The sequence below is a fragment of the Labrus mixtus genome, chromosome 24 (genome assembly GCF_963584025.1).
Source record: "Labrus mixtus chromosome 24, fLabMix1.1, whole genome shotgun sequence".
In the NCBI taxonomy this organism is placed as follows: Eukaryota; Metazoa; Chordata; class Actinopteri; order Labriformes; family Labridae; genus Labrus; species Labrus mixtus.
Genome location: NC_083635.1, coordinates 12,969,312 through 12,987,736, shown reverse-complemented (window position 1 = coordinate 12,987,736; position 18,425 = coordinate 12,969,312). Strand labels below are relative to the sequence as shown.

Sequence of the window (18,425 nt, the reverse complement as noted above, 5' to 3'; positions counted from 1 at the left end):
CTTTAAATATTAATTATTATTCTCCAAATAATAGCTGCTGTTTATCTTACAGTATCTTATTGTCAAAGTGTAAAAGGAAAAGTTGTTTTTGTAGATTTATAACTCAGAGTTATTACACCTGAGAGTAAGCTTTCACACATTTTACAGAAATAGAAAGAACACCGCTCTTTTTCCCGCAGCATCCCTCAATACTAATTTATTCTGGAAAAGTCAGCTAGAGTCCAGCTAGCTTGTTAAAAGACATACAAACCAGGAGGTGTTGTTGTGTTGAGGTCGTTTTCTATTTCCCTCCGTCTTTTCACAACTGTGCATCCCCCTCCTCTTCCTCTTTGGTCCTTTTCTTCACCCTCAATCTCTCTCACCTTCTGAATCTCACCCCCCCCCCCCTCTCCTCTCTCCAGTCTGTTTCCTCTCTGTTTGTTTATCTGTCTGCTTGTTACCCTCTCAGTCCTCCCTCTCTTCCCCTGCCTCCCTCTTCCTCACTCATGTCAGTAACAGGTGAGTTCCCAGAACTAATTACAGGAGGCTATCCCAGGGTGCAGCGGGGGCCGGCTCATTTGCAGGCGGAGGGAGCACGAGAAGGCTGTCTAATAACATTTTCTAGCGCCTGATTAAAAACAGCCCATAAATCACTTGTTCACACGGGTCTATGCACACGCACGGACATGTATGCGCACACACACACACACAGTCTCCAATAGAGCCATCAGACATATTTAATACACACTAAAATACTGTGCAACCTATTTGAGAGCCAGAGGACACACTCAGTCTCACGATCACATAAAGCCACTGCACATGAAGCTGTTCAAACATTCATATAATATTATAGTATCGTCATAGAGTTTATATATTTTAATTTCAGTAATGAGGGAATAGAAATGCAAATAATCATAATAACCACCTCCACAAGGATTTTCAGCAATGGAAACCACAATATCAACTTTAAGGTGGTTTTAATGAGCAGCAGAGAAACCATTAATGCGTTTCCCTCCTCGACATTTACACCCTCGCCCATTGATTTTCCTCACCCGCCTCATTTATTGGTTACATCTTTCTTACACGACTGCGCGAGGAAACCAACATGGGACGGACTAAATGGTTGCAACGTGTGGATGAGAGGTGGTCAGTGTGTGCATGAATAAATCAGCACACACAATCATGCTTGTTAAACGTAGCGTGCAGGATGGGAGCCACCAACGAGCGTTTGATAATGTCTCGTTATGAAGCTATAGTAAGACAGTTAAATGACTAAATAACATACAGGGATATTCAACTTTACATAACACATAACAGGCCGCAGGGGAAGAAAACTAAAGTGACACATAGATAACAAAAAGTTCTTGGTGAATATTTTTCATTTTTTTCATGACTAATCATAATAAATAACGATCGGTAAAATCTTTTGTGATCTTTGCAGGTCCGAGGTAGATTTTAAAACATATTTAAATAGAATTTAAATGCAAAAAATAAGTACATATAAACAATAAAGACATGGCTAAAGGAACATTGGGGGGTTGCTACCAATGATAACACTCTGAACGAATGTTTTTAAGAGTAAGCACTTACTTTGTGATTATATTGCTCACTTGTAAAGACGCCCAATCTCAAAACTCATGACGATCCAAATGTGCTGGATTAAGAAACAATACATGTAAACATGACACCACAATGCACCTTTACCACAGGAAGATAAAATAATGTTGTTTTGTGTGTTGGTATTGTCTTTAGTTTGATATGGGGGGGGGGGGGAGGAGGGGATTCCATTACAGTCATGTTGAGTAAAAAAACAGAGTTAAAAAATAGCTGAAAATCAGTCAAGAAACACAAAGATTATTCTTTAAAAAAAAGTCCAATGTTTGGTAGTTCAGGCTTTAACTCGGAGGATTTGGTACTTGTGTTGTTCAAAATGGAGTCCTGCACGGTTGCTTAAACAAAAACAAGCGATAAACAACTAATGACTAGTCAAATGAACCCATAATGAAAAGCATTGTTAGTGAAAGCCTCAGGCCTGGTGTTCAGACACCATCAGAGCGGTTATGACGCCAACAAGATCATCATACTCATATCTTCCCTCATGATGTGAAACACAGACACATATTGTATGCACACTCTTACAAACTGCCCCCGCTTGAGGTTCATACAGAGTCATGCTGTCTTTTCCAGCAGCACAATAACCCAGTCAGTAGATTAGCAGCGATAGCATCAGTGGTCCTGCACACTAAACAATAGCCACTCTCTCTCTCGCTCTCACACACTGACGCCATGCCAGTTCACATGACACACACTTGTGTAAAACTGGCAAATATGTGTTTGTTGAGACACAAACACAGTCGACCGCACTGTGTTGAGTCGACTGCTGTGGTCATGAATCACTGTTGGTGGAAAGCAGAAATCTGATTTTCTATCCAGGAAATACACAACATTTTTTATTTTTTTTGGCTTTCTGCAGTCCTGTCAGACACAAACTTCCAGTTTGATGGATTCCCTCACGAGCCGAGCGGAGTGGAGCTGAGAGTTTGATGTGAGCTTCAGGAGGTGAAGGTTGGATATCATGGCATGCAGACTGTGTCTTCGACAAGCAGCGGCGGGTAAAACAGCATTACAAGATAGGTGTCAAGAACGAGGCGAGGGTGAAATTTAAAGCGACTTACAGCTCTTGCAGAGGTGGGAGCAGCTGATTTCTCCTGCCGCTAACATGTCAAGCGGCTTTGTGAAGATTCACGCCGATCTGTGCACCTCCCATTTTGCACCAGCTGTAAAATAATCAGCATATCAAATCACTTGCTGACTGCTTTAGAGCATCCAGAATTACTCGGGGAAGCTGAAATTCTCTAATTGATTCTCACTTTGCGCCGCAGAAATGAGCAAGAAGACAAGTGCTGATTATTATTTTTTTCTTCAGACATTTACATCTGCATCGAGCTCAGCGGTAAGTGTTCTGCTGACCTCGCTTGGCACTTGTTTTTCAGTTTCTATTCCTCACAGCTTTCCTACAACTTATTCCAAAAAACGGTGGGGGGTTCTGCAGCTTTGAGGCGCCGCAGATGGCTGAGCATGTTGAATGCAGGACACACTGAAGTGCATCTCCCTCCCTCTGTGCCGCTGATGGACTATCGGGCCTTCTCATGATCGCTTGCTGAAGTAGGGATCCCGCCAAGAGAGATTATGATTGGGCGATAATCACAGGCGAGTTGGGAGGTCCTGATTCTGATTCCACGCTTGAATATTCTCCTCCACTTATCTGATTTTCTTGTCATCAAGGGGGGGACACGTGTTGCATGGTTGAACATTAAATTAAAACTTTTGCAATTTTCTCAAGATTTCAAGCCGGGCTGCTGCGACTCAGGGATTCTAGGAACATCTTAAATGAGTGTGTGTGTGTGTGTGTGTGTGTGAGAGAGAGAGTCTTCCTGCATGCTTGTGTGTGTGTTTTGCATAAAGTTTTGCTGATGCAGGCAGATACGGGCGCTGCATCTTCACTCAACGCTCTGAGCCTTGAGCTAGAAAGGGGGCAGAACCCAAAACGGCGGATTTCAAAGAGTAAGCAAAACCCTGAAATAAATGCGCTCACAAACACACAATCCATCCCCCTTATAACTCATTTTCCACTTTAGCAGCTCTTTGCAAAAATCAGATTTGATTTACGCACATATGGCATCAGGTTTCACAGCAGGATGACCTATGAACATTGGATCAGCTCGTACACACACACACACACACACACACACACACACACACACACACACACACACACACACACACAGGTGCAGGTGCTGAGGCTTCACAGTCACGTCGTCTAAATCTATAACAGGAAAAAAAGACACCCAATAAACAACCTTCCGAGTGACACAGGATCCGCCAAAGACCGGGCCATGCGTCACCCGAAGCCCCCGCGCTCTCCATCACAGCAAATACTGCGAGCTCTCCACATAACAAATGGTTTCGTTTGAGAAGGTGGCGGTGCACCCGAGGATAGTGTAGCAACTCCGTCTTTCTGTTTCCTGTTTTCTCAGGTTATACAAGGGAGCGGTTATGTAAGCAATGTGCTAAAAACGGGACAAAGCAGGGGAGCCACACACACATCTACAGTACAAACGATAAAGGGGAACAGGCACACTCCAGGGAATAACGTTTGGGGGGAAAACTCTCCTGGTTAAGTTAGGGAACAACAATATGCCTCTTTTTATATTATCATATAGTACTGGTCTAAATATTCTATAAATATCTCAACCTCCAGGTGACATATAAATCATTTAATGTTAAACATTAAACACATAAACAAAGTCCTGTCGTCCTCTTTTCCAGCTGACTCCATTCTGACATGAGTCATAATTGCGTTTTTCAAATTGACGATCTTTATTCTTTTTCTTGGGATTTCTCGACAACACCTCGGGGTTGAAGGAGCACGGAGCTGTGATCAGTATTCATAAAGCTAACAGATTCTCATTCTTGGAAGGAGGAGGAACAAAGGCAAAGAGAAAAAGAAAAGAAGCAAAAATTGTTTGCAACACTCTGAGACAATGGATCAATAGGGCGAGCCTGCGGTGTTGGGGGAAAATTGTAACACTGAACCGAATCTCTGGAAAACAACACAGCACAAACTTCAAAGTGGTGAGATGTTATTTTTTTCCCTTTGTGTCACTGTTGGGAAGATTTCATCAGCCACGGTCACACTCAGAGAAACAAGCTGACTTAAGTTTAGGCCCATTTATTCACACATGTGGACAGAATATCAAAGTGAGAGTTTGTGCCATTAGGCAACAAAGGAACTACACTGCGCTCTTAAATATGAGAGTATTACCAGTTTGTACACAGCAGTCATACATATCTGTCTATGTTTATATGCCAATGTGCAATATTCATCTTGAGCAACGGACCAAGGTCCAATCATAGGTTACAGTATTTTTTTGGAGGGGAATTTTACAACCTTTGGCTTCCAAACTTCCTTATTATCTAACAGACTATAAGAAGCAGATATAGCATATTACTTTCCAAATATAGGTAGAAGTTGATGCTCAGCAGGGGGAGACAACACTGGTTGAAAAAAATCCCATTCTATGAAGGCTGATGACCAAAGGAACCTATGTTTCTTAGTTGATTTAATATCTCTGTAAAAATGTTCATAATGAGCCATGAGGAATGGCGTCCCGACCTTGACAGAGAGGGACTTCTGGCTATTTTGGTTTTAAGATTCCCTGTAGTCTTCATTAATGTTTACACTTTATAAAAACATAATATGTAGTGATACAGTCCACTTTGAAGCATTCCAACTATGATACAAAAGGCTTTTGGCACTTTCGCTCTCAGTTCAGGGACTGTTTTGTTTTGGCAGTGTATTTCTTTATTCCCACAGATAATTGGCTGGATTTAGACATTTTTCAAACACTGGGCTAAAGGCGAATCCATTTTTCATAATCCAAAACATTAACAATAAATATCAGTTTTTGGGGTCAGGCCCTCTTCTGTGTTGATTTACTTCCCTCCATCACTTAAGAATCACACGGGGAAGATCGCAGAACGGAAGAGTCGACCCCACTGAGAGAAGACTCGACAGACCAGAAGGAAACAACAACTGGGTTAGAGGTCGTCACGCTAAGATCATGCTGAAACATCGGTGGTGTTAACCAATGATTATTTAAACAGTAAGCAGTTGCGCACTCAAGACAAGGAACATGTGAGGATGTTAGAAATGCTATAAACTATGTTGTTTTTTTGTTCATTAAAAAAACTTTGGATGACTTTAAGATCGGCTGGTGAAGCCAAGTGAAAAGTCAGAAGAACTCACTGAAGCAAAAAAAAAATGCCAAGTACAAAATGTGATGATGATTAATCCAATTTTTTCATTGGAAAATTTTCAATTTATATCCCCAGAAATGTCATCCTCAAGCTTGTGCTGGACAAAAGCTCCAATCTGACTGCCTGGGACATTTTCTAACTGCTTTGCTCAGGACAACTTTTCAAGTTGGGGGCTCACAGAGTTTGCAAGCACAGCTGGATGCTGCTGCTGTTGCCTCTTAGCCGGCTTTGGAAGAGCTAGCCAATGGGAATGAAGTGGACTTTAATGGTGGGGGACTGGCAGAGGCAAAAGCTGAAATGGCTTTTTTTTCCAAGGCGAGGCTGGATTGAGCGGGTAATGCTTAGAAAGCCAGTAAATATTTAAACCTTTTCTTTAACTGTGAATCATGAATATCCTCGACTTTTCATCTCGTTAAGAAATTACAATCCATAAAGCTACACTGCATTTAAAAATGATATTTATTTACTAAAGACTGTACAAGCTAAAGTTCTGTTCTTGTGTAAACATTGGATATTTCTCGAAGCAGAGTTGATCTTCCAGCTCTGGACTTGAGTTTTATTTGGATTTGATGTCTTTGGAACCGTTCTAAAGTCTCATTTGAATGTCAGACATTTCAAAACAAACTAAAACACTCTAACAGGAATCGTTCCCAAAATCATTATTGTGGAAATTGTTTAACTGACACAAAAAGATGATTTGGTAATTTTCTCTCAATATATCGTTTGTATACAATGTTATGCCAAAAGCAAATATTCAAAGCCAATTTATAATAAGGAGACTTTGTCAGAAAATATGAATCAGTGCTGTATGTTTTGTGTCCAGTGAGTTGAGTGATTAGTCATTGTGTTAATCCTCGCTCAGAGGCACGCTCTTGTCAGAGAGTTGGTTGCTGTGTCTAATCTCAGGCATTGCAAAGATAATGATAAGAGTGAAGCGGGCCTCAGGGGCGCACCACTCTCCACATTTGTCACTAAGAATTTCACACTGTTGTTAACTGAGTGTTTGTTAGATTTTATGTGCAAGAAAAACAGAAATGTTAAGATGCGCTTAGAATGTGTAAGCCAATAAATCAGGGCAGTGACATAATAGTCAGACGTTTTTCAGTGTTTTACATTTTTTAAAGCTTTGTGGAATTCTTAATTTAAAAATATTTATAATGATAATATTGTTGTTGTATTTTAGGAATACTTGTGTTTATTAGAGCTTGAAAGCTAAAGGGGTAACAGGGTTTGTATGACACACTTTGAGAGGGCGGGGGGGGGGGGGGGGGGGAGGAACAATAGCTTTTATAATTGAAGTGGGATGAGCAGGAGCCCTGCCCGGGACGTTCACAGGTGGGGGAACAGGGGGCCGAGTGTTACAATCACACAGGTTATTTGGGGACTCTCGGGGAAGTGGAGGGGGACCTCAGCGAACTCCTCATTTCAGTGGGGCTTTATGTAGCGTGACGGTTCCAAATGAAACTCCCCGATCATGTGGGAGCGCTCTATTAATTTGTGGCTCAGGCCGCCTCCTTGGGGAGCGAGCTGCCAGAGCCAGTACCACTCCCCGCCCCCCCCCCTGCCCCCCGCCCCCTTTTATTTTCAAGCTTCCAGCAAAGCTTCTTGTTGCTTATTGACTGAGGAGCGGCGTTGCAATGTTTCTCCACGTCCGCGGCTGCTGCTGCTGCTGCTTTTGCCTCAAGTGCTGAGACGATCTATCATTCCTGTAGTCGCCACCTCCAGACTCTACAGGATGGATGAATAGCAGCGTGAAATAAAAGTAATTTCAGGTTCTTGGAGCAACATACAGGATCTAGGTACACTGAAATACACACTGTTCTTACAAGATGGCATGCTCTGAGGAATCTAATCTGGTTCTGCAACAAAGTCTTGTTGAAGTCTTGTTGAAGCACAATAATAAGAATTTCAACCAAGCAGGTTTTATGATGTAGGTCCTGCTTTTTAAAGGTTGCAAAATCATTAGAATTTGTTTTTCAAAATTCATTTTTGACGCTGAATTTGTTTATAACTGTTGCTATTTTTTTTTTTATGACTTTCAATTTTTATTTTAGAAAAAACAACAACAAATCAGCGATAACATATAGTATACATCTGTTTGTTACACATACCCTCTACCCCACCCCCACCCACACACAAAACTGTAACACAGAGAGGTCAGCGGATCCTTTCTTTTACAGTGGCACAACATAAAAAAAATACAAAACCAATGCTAATTTTCACACTTGATCTTCAGGGTTAATCACAACAAGATGCCCCACCTCACAAGATACTTTCCTGTTCTGTCCTGCATCCTATGTGACATTCTTTCGTATGCAGCTACTGTGCCCAGTTCAGTCAACCAGTCCGGAAAGGGAGGTTCTCCTGATGTCTTCCAATTCCTGAGGATAATCTGTCGTCCATAACTGTTGCTATTTTTAGTTTCAGCTCAAATATGTCACATCATTTATTGACTCTTTGCTGAGGGAGTGTTGGTTCCTTACAAGCAGGACACATCAACCTGCTGAACATAAAAGCATGTGTGAATCAATGTGATCACAAGGCTCTCTCATGACTCATTCCCTTAAGGTGTATACACTCACATGAAAGGACAGCCAACACTGGCACTCATCCCACTGAACATCTTCCTTGTTGATTTTCTCTGGCAACACTTCTTAATCCAGTAGGCACAAACTGGAACTGGAACACCGTCCAATTAATGAAAATTAACATTCAAATGTTGATTTGATGGACTCCTCCTTGAAGACCAATACTGTTAGATCAATATAACCAGCTTGAGTCAGCACAAATAGTTACTGACAGTTGAAGAGATGTTCATCCAAAAATAGCCTTAGCTGAATGCGTCATCCGGTGCTTTCAAAGGCAACAACAAAAAAAGGACTGGGGCTGACATGAGGGGAAACATTTTGTTCACCTGGCATCTCAGTAAACAACATATTTCAGTTAAGATTAGATTTTTTAAATTACTGAGACATCTTTTATAAATTCCCGTGGAGGTACACATCCTTGGGAACTGTTTGGATGGTGGGCGGGAAGACATCAATCCCAGAGTAGCTGCTTTAGGTTAGGAATGACGGGAAGCTACGCCGATGTACAGAGTAATTAAAAACACGCCTACAATCTGCCTCGTGCGTCTTGTGAGTGCTTGCAGAACGATCATTAATCTTTTGAGAGATAATAACACGCTTGACAGAACAACCTTGGAACAGCTATAGTTGAAAATTCCTGAGCCCAGAAGTGAGTCAAGTAACATAAAATCCATCGGTGGTAATAACTATATTGAGCACGAGAACAACAAACACCATTAGCTTCCCAAGCAAATAGCATTAAGCATGGGTGCTGCTTGAAAGGCTTCCCACGTAGGGGAGAGCAGGATATCTTCCCCCCACAGACGCCGTGCGATGAGACGAGTGTGGGAGGACCAGGAAACACAGCGAGCACATGAAAAGAAGGAGAAATGAAAGAGGGGGAAAAAGTGAAAGGGAAGAGTCACAGGAGAAGAGATGGAAACAAAAAAAAAAGAAAAAGAAGCTGTCCCACGTTGCATTACGAGATTCCGTTTGAAGATTGTCTGGCATGGAGAGGCAATCAGGAAAGCGGAGCGGGGTTTGGCCTTACTCGGAGCCGTTCTGCTTTACCAGGACCACATCTCAAGTGTCCTTCCTCCTTCTATATCCCTCTGATTCCTCATCAAGAGCTGCCTCCCCATAAACAAGGATATCGGCCACAAGGCAAGAAATCTGAGAAGACTAATCCCTCTTCAAGATCGTGCTTTCATCATTTCCTAGCAGAACAAATCCCGCAAGGATACTGCACTACTTTATGTCACGTTATTCTGGGAAGTATCAGTTGGATGGTGGGGGGGGTTAAATCAGGATATGGCCTCTTCTAAACAGACTATTATGAGGTGTGATTGGCAGCTGCGTTGATCTCCTTGGGCGGGTCAGCAACAGGACCACAAGCTATTCACATGAGAGTCCATCAATCACAATTTGGGCTAATTAACCAGCAGGAGAGACAAGCCAGGGACCTCCTGTCTGAATGGATGGATGGATGGGTGGAAGGAAATATGATGGATACAGGACAGCACAATACAGCAGAAGATAATTTAATCCTGTAAGCCCAAAGGTAAGGAGAGCAAGACCAGCAGAGAAAAGAATACACAGCGCTTTTTGATGCCAGCCAACATAAAGACAGGTTCAAAGACTTCAGGTAGCTACATAATGGTTTTCACCTTCAATCACTTGCTTTTAAAAGATGATCTAAGCTAATCTAAGCGCTAAACAAGTTAGCCCTGGCGGCCTTGGGATAAACATGCTGACGATGTAATCGCAACGTCTACAGAGTGAAGCAGCCAGAGACCTTTTTCATCCCCGCTCTGTTCACTTATTTCAAGTCAATCTACATCACAAATCAGAACAGAGTTAAGTGGCTGGGAGTGACGGCCAATTTGGATAAGAGATATGTGACCAACAATGACCATGTGCACTGGCAGATTGGTTGATGTCTGCACTTGGAAGCAGGTATCTTTTTGTAGGGATCAATTAAAGCTGAATTATTCACGATTTGCAGTTGTTTTTTTTTTGCAGTTTTCCTGCAGCCAACCAAAGCCTGCGAAAAATCAGATTGAACCTGGAGATACGGAGATCAATCATAAGTGAGCTAAAAGGTAAAGAAATAAGAAACAACACTGATCACATATTTCTGCAGCTGTAGAGATTATGTGCTTTAGTTTTCATCTTTTAAAAACTCAGATTTTTTCCTCATTTCCAGTGTTTTTTCCTTTCAAAAAACAAGGCTGTACACTCAAGCTCTGAAAGAAAATCAAATTTTTCTCAAGAAATCAAACTACCTGGCTCATCTCATTACATTGATGGGTGAATTCAAAAGTCTGCACCACTCTCTCATTAGCGTCTGCCAGCCAGGCAGGCTACAATTAGCATTAGCGCCTTTCTAAATCACGGTGATGGACCTTTCAGACATTCAGCAGCCTCTGTGGGATAGTGCTAACTAATCCTCCATCGATGCACGGCCCACATCCAGCAGGAGGAAGTTGAAAAATGTTGTTTCTTTGGCCGTCAATAGGAAGCTCCTCTTCATTTTGGTTCTATCTATGTCTCAACGTTAGCACATTCAGCTGTCTGTAAATCTGTAACCCAGCCACCCCGTCCTGTCAGCTGTCTATGTCCATCTTTCTGCCTTCTGAGGCCAAGTTTCATACGTCAATGTGTTGGCACCCCTCCACTGTACTTCACCTGCTGCAGTGCATCAGTCTAATCCCACAGAAAAAAAGCCCTCGTAATGAGGACTCATAAAGAGGTTTTATTGTTTTCGAGGGTACATCTGCCCACAGTCTCTTTCAATAACGTACAAATCACTACCCATCCCAATTTATCAGCAAAGTTCAAATCTCTCCCGTCCTTTGAGGGAACCGTTTTTGAAAGCCTCCGCAGGAATTTTAAACATTTTAGCCCATTTACTGCAAATGACAAAAACAAGCATTTAGACGTACTCGAGGGAAACATAAACTCTCCAACGCAGAAGAGCTCAAATAAAAAGACTGTCAGAACTGCCAGGTCTACAGGATGTAATAGTCGTTCAACATCGATGTGTTTGCTTGCTAACACCGTCCTGTAGGAGGCGTCTTCATTAACTAGAGTGACTGACAGGAAGTTAAAAACTAATCAGTTCCTATTCAAACATGTCGTTAGGAACTATTTCCTGCTAGATGAAGAAAAAGGTGTGATACTTTTAATCAGACATCATTTCGTTGCCTCACGATTGGGCATCTGCTTACGGCAGAATAAATGCAGAAATGAAAGAGGACATAAGAATATGATGTACCAAACGTTGCTTTTATGAAAACTATTCAAATAAGTAATGTGTTTCACTTCTACTAAACACTTGAAACAACATGAATAAAGTTCAGGATATTGAATTAAGCCTTACATCTGTCATGTTTGCCTTCATCTTTAAAAAGATTCACAAACTCATGATGCCAATGTTCAAACTGTCAAACCAAACTCTGAGTCTAGCAGAAAGATCGATACTCTGCCAGTGTCAATGAAAGTTTACACAGACCTCTTATAACACTTGTATCTCTCCATCTTAACACGTTTACCAATTTCAACTTCTGACACTTTGATAATGTACTTACAAACGCGGAAATGGTTTGGATCTGTCCTATCAGAATCAAAAAAAAACCTTACAACCCCAACAATAAGCCAACCCGACTAACAGAAATAAAGAACATCCAGAGATTCTGCTAATGCTTTATTTTTTTATTTAGAATTCATGTCGTAGAGAACTTGTTCTGCTATCTATATTTCGCTTGTGATTTACGTCAGGGCAGTGAGGCAAACCTCCAGGCTTCAGGCTAGTTATAAATACGGACTAAGTGGGTCACTGAAAACGCACCGCCCAAACTGGAGTGCATCTGAAGCTCTTCTGCCATTCCTCTGATGCCTCTGTTCTTCATTTAATCATGCCTCCCGGTGCCCAAACCCCAAAGTAAGCCCCAGACCAACACTTCAGCGTCCCATGAGGGGATGAGCTTTTGGAGGAGCCGGCTGTGAAGTGTGTGAGTGTGTACAGGCCATGCTAAAGCTACAGAAAATGAGCAACGGTAGGAAGGAGAAGAAGACCATGCAGCCTCTTCCATCCATCTGTCAGTCAGCCAGTGTGCCCACTGATTCTGTTGTGGCCCTGGCATCCTGGCTCTGCCTATTAGCCCGCTAGTTAGACTGGCATTTAGACTGGCAGGACACATAAAAGCAGGAGCCAAAGGGTGAGCGGCTTGGCGAGCACCAAACGGATGTAAAACAGTTGACGAAACCCAACAGGAGCACACGACGAAGAAAAACATGCAGCAGATGCCTCCTCCCATCACGTCACTCTGGCCTAATTTGATTCCATCGCGACAGGATTCAATTACATTTTATTAATTTTGGCGCAGTGTAACTCCACAGAGTTTGATTCAATCTCTGGCAATGCAATTTAACTAGATGCAATCAGACTCACTTGAGTTGAATGAATTTTTAAACATTATCTCTTCCTTCCCTCAACCCTCCGTATCCATCTTCCTGCTGCTCACTTTATTCACTTTTCTAGGGTTCACCATTTAGAATTTAATGAGCGATGTAGACACTTTCTGACAACAGGACCCTAGCTGCTTCAGTTATCTACTTTTTCTTGCATTTGGTTGGGACAGACTCTCTTTTTTCCAGAACTCTACAACGTCTTATGTAACTTACAAGACCAACAAATGTCTTATAAAGGCAAAACGTCTTCCAGGAAGTATGAATACATTTGCTTCACATTTCTTTATACTTATCCTGCTTAGTGAGATGTGAGCTGATGACTGTAAACCTCATACAAAAGCCTTTCAAGCTGCCCTTTGGCAGTTCATTTCTGTCAAAGTCCTGCACTTAAACTGACCTTGTAACTTCCCCGTGCAGTAGTTAAGTACATGGCCCTCTGGACGTAGCACAAATCAGACATGGTAGTCGTTTCGAGTCCTTTTTGGGATATTTTTTGTCTCTTTGTGAGTGTGATAAGTGTGTTAAAGTTGTCTGTATGTAGTGGTTTTGAGTCCCTTTAAGATTTTTCTGGTCTGGTTCTACTAGTTACATTTTCTTTGTATACATTCAGTGCACGCTTTGTTGCCATTTTGCTAATATTTTGAATCCCTTTTTGGTGTTTCCTGTCCCATTTTAAAGTTGTTTTTGTCTCGTTGAAATAGTTTTAAGCCTCTGTGGTTGATTGGAATCTCTTTCTGGTCATTTTGCATCCATTGTAGTCTTTTAGTATCACTCTATAGTGTTTTGATTGACTTGCCAACAACAAGCAGCTGCAGAGAGCGGCTCTCCTCCAGAGGTCCCTGACACCCCAGACTCCTGGGACCCATCAAGTAATCCATGTATAGATATGTAAAGAGAATGAGTAAAACCAATTAATTTATTGGATCTGTGGAAGCGAGTCATCAGGGTAAACTTTTAGTCACTCAGCGTACTCTTTAATAATTCATTCAGTTTGGAAAATACTCTGGAACAAATGCAGGCAGGAATTAGAAAAATAAGCAGACGTCACATCTCACAACGATTGCTGATTTCCTTTAAGTCTAACTGCTTCCATTTCATTCATCACAGGCTGACAACAACCCTGCAGCACACATGGTTGACAGCACTTTCCTCATGTAGCCAGGTGTTTAGAATACAACACAATCCTCCTGTCGCACAAATTCAATGCAAAGGCTTGAAGCCGAGTGTTAAAGGGCACACATGAGAAATCAAAAGCTCCCAGGCAAATAAATAGCATATCCACAACACTGAGATTGCCCTTTGTACAACTCAGAGGGCCTGCTGACTCTAGCCGTTCCTTAAATTGATTTCTCATATGCGGCTGCCTCGAGGGGCCGATTCCATTTTCATATACACACAGGCTCACTATATATGAGCGCTCTCCATCCGAGTCTATTAATCAAATAATGCAATCAATTTCACCTTGCAGGACCAAGGCACAGACCATTTCTTTTGTGAACAGCTTTGCATGTCTCTAATGTGAGTTAGTGATTGGTGTTGTGTGTGGTGTAAACATCTGTGTACATTGTTCATGTTTAAAGTTATCAGGGGGGAAAAGGGCAGCTTCTGAGGTCTACATCTGGCCCCCCAAAAATGCCACTTGCAAGACCAGTATTGAAATTCTGAAAAAGAAATCCACACTACCCTCATAAATATTAACCCGCTGAGTCGTTTGTGTAGTTGGAGGCTGAGTACAGTGTGGGGGAAAGATTGTGCACCCCTGAATTTCTGCTCAGTCATGTGAGCATGTCTATAAAGCAGCAGTACAGGATGTAAGCAAACCTCTAACACATGCTTAAGCCCAGGCTCAGGGTGCAATGAGAGACACTTAAGCACAGGGGCATAAATCTTTTAAACCCTGAGCCACTGACATTTCCCCCCAGAGATACAGAGAAATATCTTAATTACGCCACTTAACATCACATCGGCGAGTCCCGGGTGAGCCCGAGCAAGCATATAATTCATTGTACTAAGCATCGGAAGAAGCCAAATACATAAACCTTCAAGGATGCATAGTCAAGTGGAGGTTAGACGGTGAGCTGGGGACTTCAAAAGCAAATGTTTTCCTTCAGGAGCCAGAGGGGGGGGAGAGAGAGGAGGATATCTGCAGAGTTAATGTGGTGGGAGCTGGGGCACATTGCTGACATGAATTTGTGAAAATGAGTGAAGCAGCTTCCTGGTTCTTGTCCTTTCCCTCCAAGGCCCCACGTTGATAAAAATCACAGAATTCAGCATCCTACACGTGCACCCTTCAGCACAGCGCTAGCCTCATTATTCACATTACAGCGGCTTCTCTGCATTGTCTAATAGGTCAATTTGTGTGGACTTTGCCATCATGAAAAGCATGATAAGAATTGAATTTTGTCGGCGGGGTGATGTAACACTACTGCAACAGAGAGAAAGTAACAAAGCATTAAATATTCGCTTACGAGCAGTATGGCCTCCTTGTTCTATTTTAGTGGGACGAGATGTAACAATAAAAACTCCTCCCTGTCATTACAGCACTTTCTAGCAGTATATCGATTGAAATGTTAGAAATATGAACCGCCAATGAACTACAGAGTCAATGCTCAACGTGCAGGTTCAACGTGCAGGTTCAGCGTGCAGGTTCAGCGTGCAGGTTCAGCGTGCAGGTTCAACGTGCAGGTTCAGCGTGCAGGTTCAACGTGCAGGTTCAACGTGCAGGTTCAACGTGCAGGTTCAACGTGCAGGTTCAGCGTGCAGGTTCAACGTGCAGGTTCAGCAGTGTGTTTCAGATCGAGACTCTGAGTTTACCGTTGCTGTTTTCATCCAAAAAAAACAAACACACACGAGAGAACATGGAGTCAAGTGTTGTCCCACATCACAAGGCAGCGAATGTTTTATGATCTCAATTACATTCGGCTTTCTCTGGGACGAGTGTGAGAATGAAACATAAGTGGCATCAGAGGAATCTGTTATTAAAATTCATAGTCAGTTTTACACCTCCTCAAACTGGGATTATGTGTAGCATACTGAGCTTTAATAAAAATGTATCTGTGATTCTCCATTTTTCTTCAGGGACTCTTTGTAAGCCCTTTAAGGGATCCTCATAACTCCCACTTTGAGACCCTGAAGGACTTCAGTCTGCATGCATGTGACCTGCAGCATCCTCTAACGACCAGCGGCTTATGGCTCCACTCTTGGCATCACTTTGCAGCGCTCTACCCCCACCTGCCGTTGTGCGCAAGGATCCAAGTGTGACCACACTGCAAAAAATGTCAGCTAACAACTCATCCTTTTTAGTTTTTTAAAGTCTTGAGACCTTGTTTGTATCTTATAACAAGAAGAAAAATCTCGCCAAGGGCGTTAAGATAACCCGTGTAATCCTCGATGCAATGAACTTGTTGCGTGATTATTTTAAATGCAGGAGCCAGTATTAAATGCATGACGATGCCACTGAGAGAGATAAAATACTCTGATCCTGCAAGCATTTTCTCGCTTCAAGAAACGGATTACTAGTAAATCTGAAGCTACAGGAGTTGGGTCTATTTTTCGCAGTGCACGTCAGCTTCAGCCTGCGGTGACACAGCGACGCGCATCACTGACCAGGACACAGTAAAGAAACAGACTCGACTGTGTTCAGGCGTCATTCAAGTAACAGCTGTATCTGTCTGTCTGTCTGCAGAGGCAATCAAAGCCCCATCAGGTGCGCTGCTCACGTGAAACCCAATTAACGCTTAAGTGTCGCTCAACTGTCACAAATGCGGCGAATATGTCCAAACTTTTCCAAGAATTTTAGAGTCCATGTCCCCAAAATGGGTCCAGTTTTATCAAGGACAGCCTGAGGGAAGATTACACCGCACAATCTTCAATTTAACAGTATGATTTTTGCTATGTATAGCACGGTAGTGGACAGGAGAGTGTGATTACATGACAGGCGGTGGTCCAAGCTGATATGACGACCAATACGGAATAGTAATAAATCTTCCCATGGAAGGTGCAAGTTTGAGTAAGACAGCATCGGTATAAGGATGAAGCCAGCTCTTTAAGAAAGAAAGCATCCATCAGGCTGATCCTAAAGATAGAAAAAAAAACTCAACAACGAGGCTTAAACACGCCAAATGATGAAGATAGCTGTTTTTTTTTGTCTGGGTAGTACACATTGTATCTAAACAGCTCACCCACCCTAAAAAGAGGACCCCATCATAATCCCCCTTTTCAGTAAGAAAGCATTCTGGCCCCTGCAAGACGTGCTTCAACTACAAAATAACGTCCAGTTAAACAATCCAGCTCTCTCTCTCTCTCCCTCTCTCTGCTCTCTCTGCCTGCTGCAGATCTTTATAGCAAAATAACACTCAACTTGTCCACAAAGTCACCAAGCTGGAGGGGTTCAAACATTCACGCAGGCTCCCTTACCTTGGCTGCCGCAGACCAGCACCCCGAGGAGATGGACGAGTTTGAGCATCATTTTGGGGCAGGTTTCGCGCTGCCGGACGCTGCTTTTCTCTGCTGTAAAAAAACGACAAGGGCGACACACACGCTCGGCTCCGTTCATCCGACTGAACTGCCTCAGCTCCTTCCTTCGCTTCCTTCCTATGTGCGCGCTCCCGCGTCAGCACGCTCGTACCCCGCGCCCCCCAGCATCACTCCTCTCCCACCCCTCACTGCTGGAGGCTGTGGGTGAAAAGTAGACAAGATGCTGTTGTTGTGCAGGACTTCACGGGTTATTTTAAACATGTCGTAAAGTTGGAAGGGGAATTTAAGTCCATAAATAGATGCCCAGAACATTAGTTTTAGTAGGAATTAAAATGAGTCCCTTAGTGCTGTGTTCTCCAGAAATTCAACACCTATTAATATGATAATTGCCTTCAAGTTTCCATAAAATTAAAAAAAAGAAGTCAGGTTCATTATATTACATTTAATCCCCTTTATTCCCCCTCTCTTGCTAAACAATGAAAAAAAGTCTGATTTGTGATGTAAGATTTAGTCACTTTCTGCAAGCATTAAGAAAATTAAAGGGGGCGCAGATGTCCCTTTATTAAAGGTTGCGCCCCATGTATGGTGATATAGACCTCCAACTTGGCAGCCCTGTGTCTCCCTTTCCAAATGTCATTACCCACTCTCTCTCTCTCCTGGTTCCCATACTCTGATGAATGGTTCTTTTTGTGATTCCTCTATTTATGTTCATTGTTGTTAAGTGTTTTATGTCTGAAACCCTGTAATTGTGCTGCTGCCTGACTTGGCCAGGACGCTCTTGTAAAAGAGATTTTTAATCTCAATGAGACTTTTTCCTGGTTAAATAAAAGTTAAATAAAAAAATACTCTATCCAATGTCCCATCAATTTAAGGCAAAAAGCCCCTGAACAATCTTTTTTTTTAAAAATAAGATGAAAAAATTGAAGAAATATTGAGGATGTATCCTGCACATGGTTGCACATTTAAATAATTTGCTACCAATAAACTGCATTGATTTGACAGTTCTGCCTGTAAGCTTCGAGTGTAGCAGCAGGACCGACTGTCGCCAACAAGTAACCACTGGCAATTCCAACTTCAAGCAGCGGGTAATTGCTGTACTTTTGTTAAAAA

The 18,425-nt window shown here is 42.4% G+C and overlaps 1 protein-coding gene across 4 annotated transcripts in view; it reads right to left on the bottom strand.

Moving 5' to 3' along the window:
* Positions 1–17,424, bottom strand: part of LOC132959487 (neural cell adhesion molecule 2-like) — a 277,538-nt gene extending 260,114 nt beyond the window's left edge. For 3 of the 4 annotated variants that reach the window (XM_061032522.1, XM_061032521.1, XM_061032523.1), the window contains exon 1: positions 17,256–17,422. In XM_061032522.1, the coding sequence (XP_060888505.1) occupies positions 17,256–17,394 (139 nt within the window). In that variant the 5' untranslated portion in view covers positions 17,395–17,422. Of the gene's footprint in view, positions 1–17,255 lie in introns of all 4 variants that reach the window. The other variant, XM_061032520.1, reaches the window with a different exon arrangement.
* Positions 17,425–18,425: the final 1,001 nt, after the last annotated feature.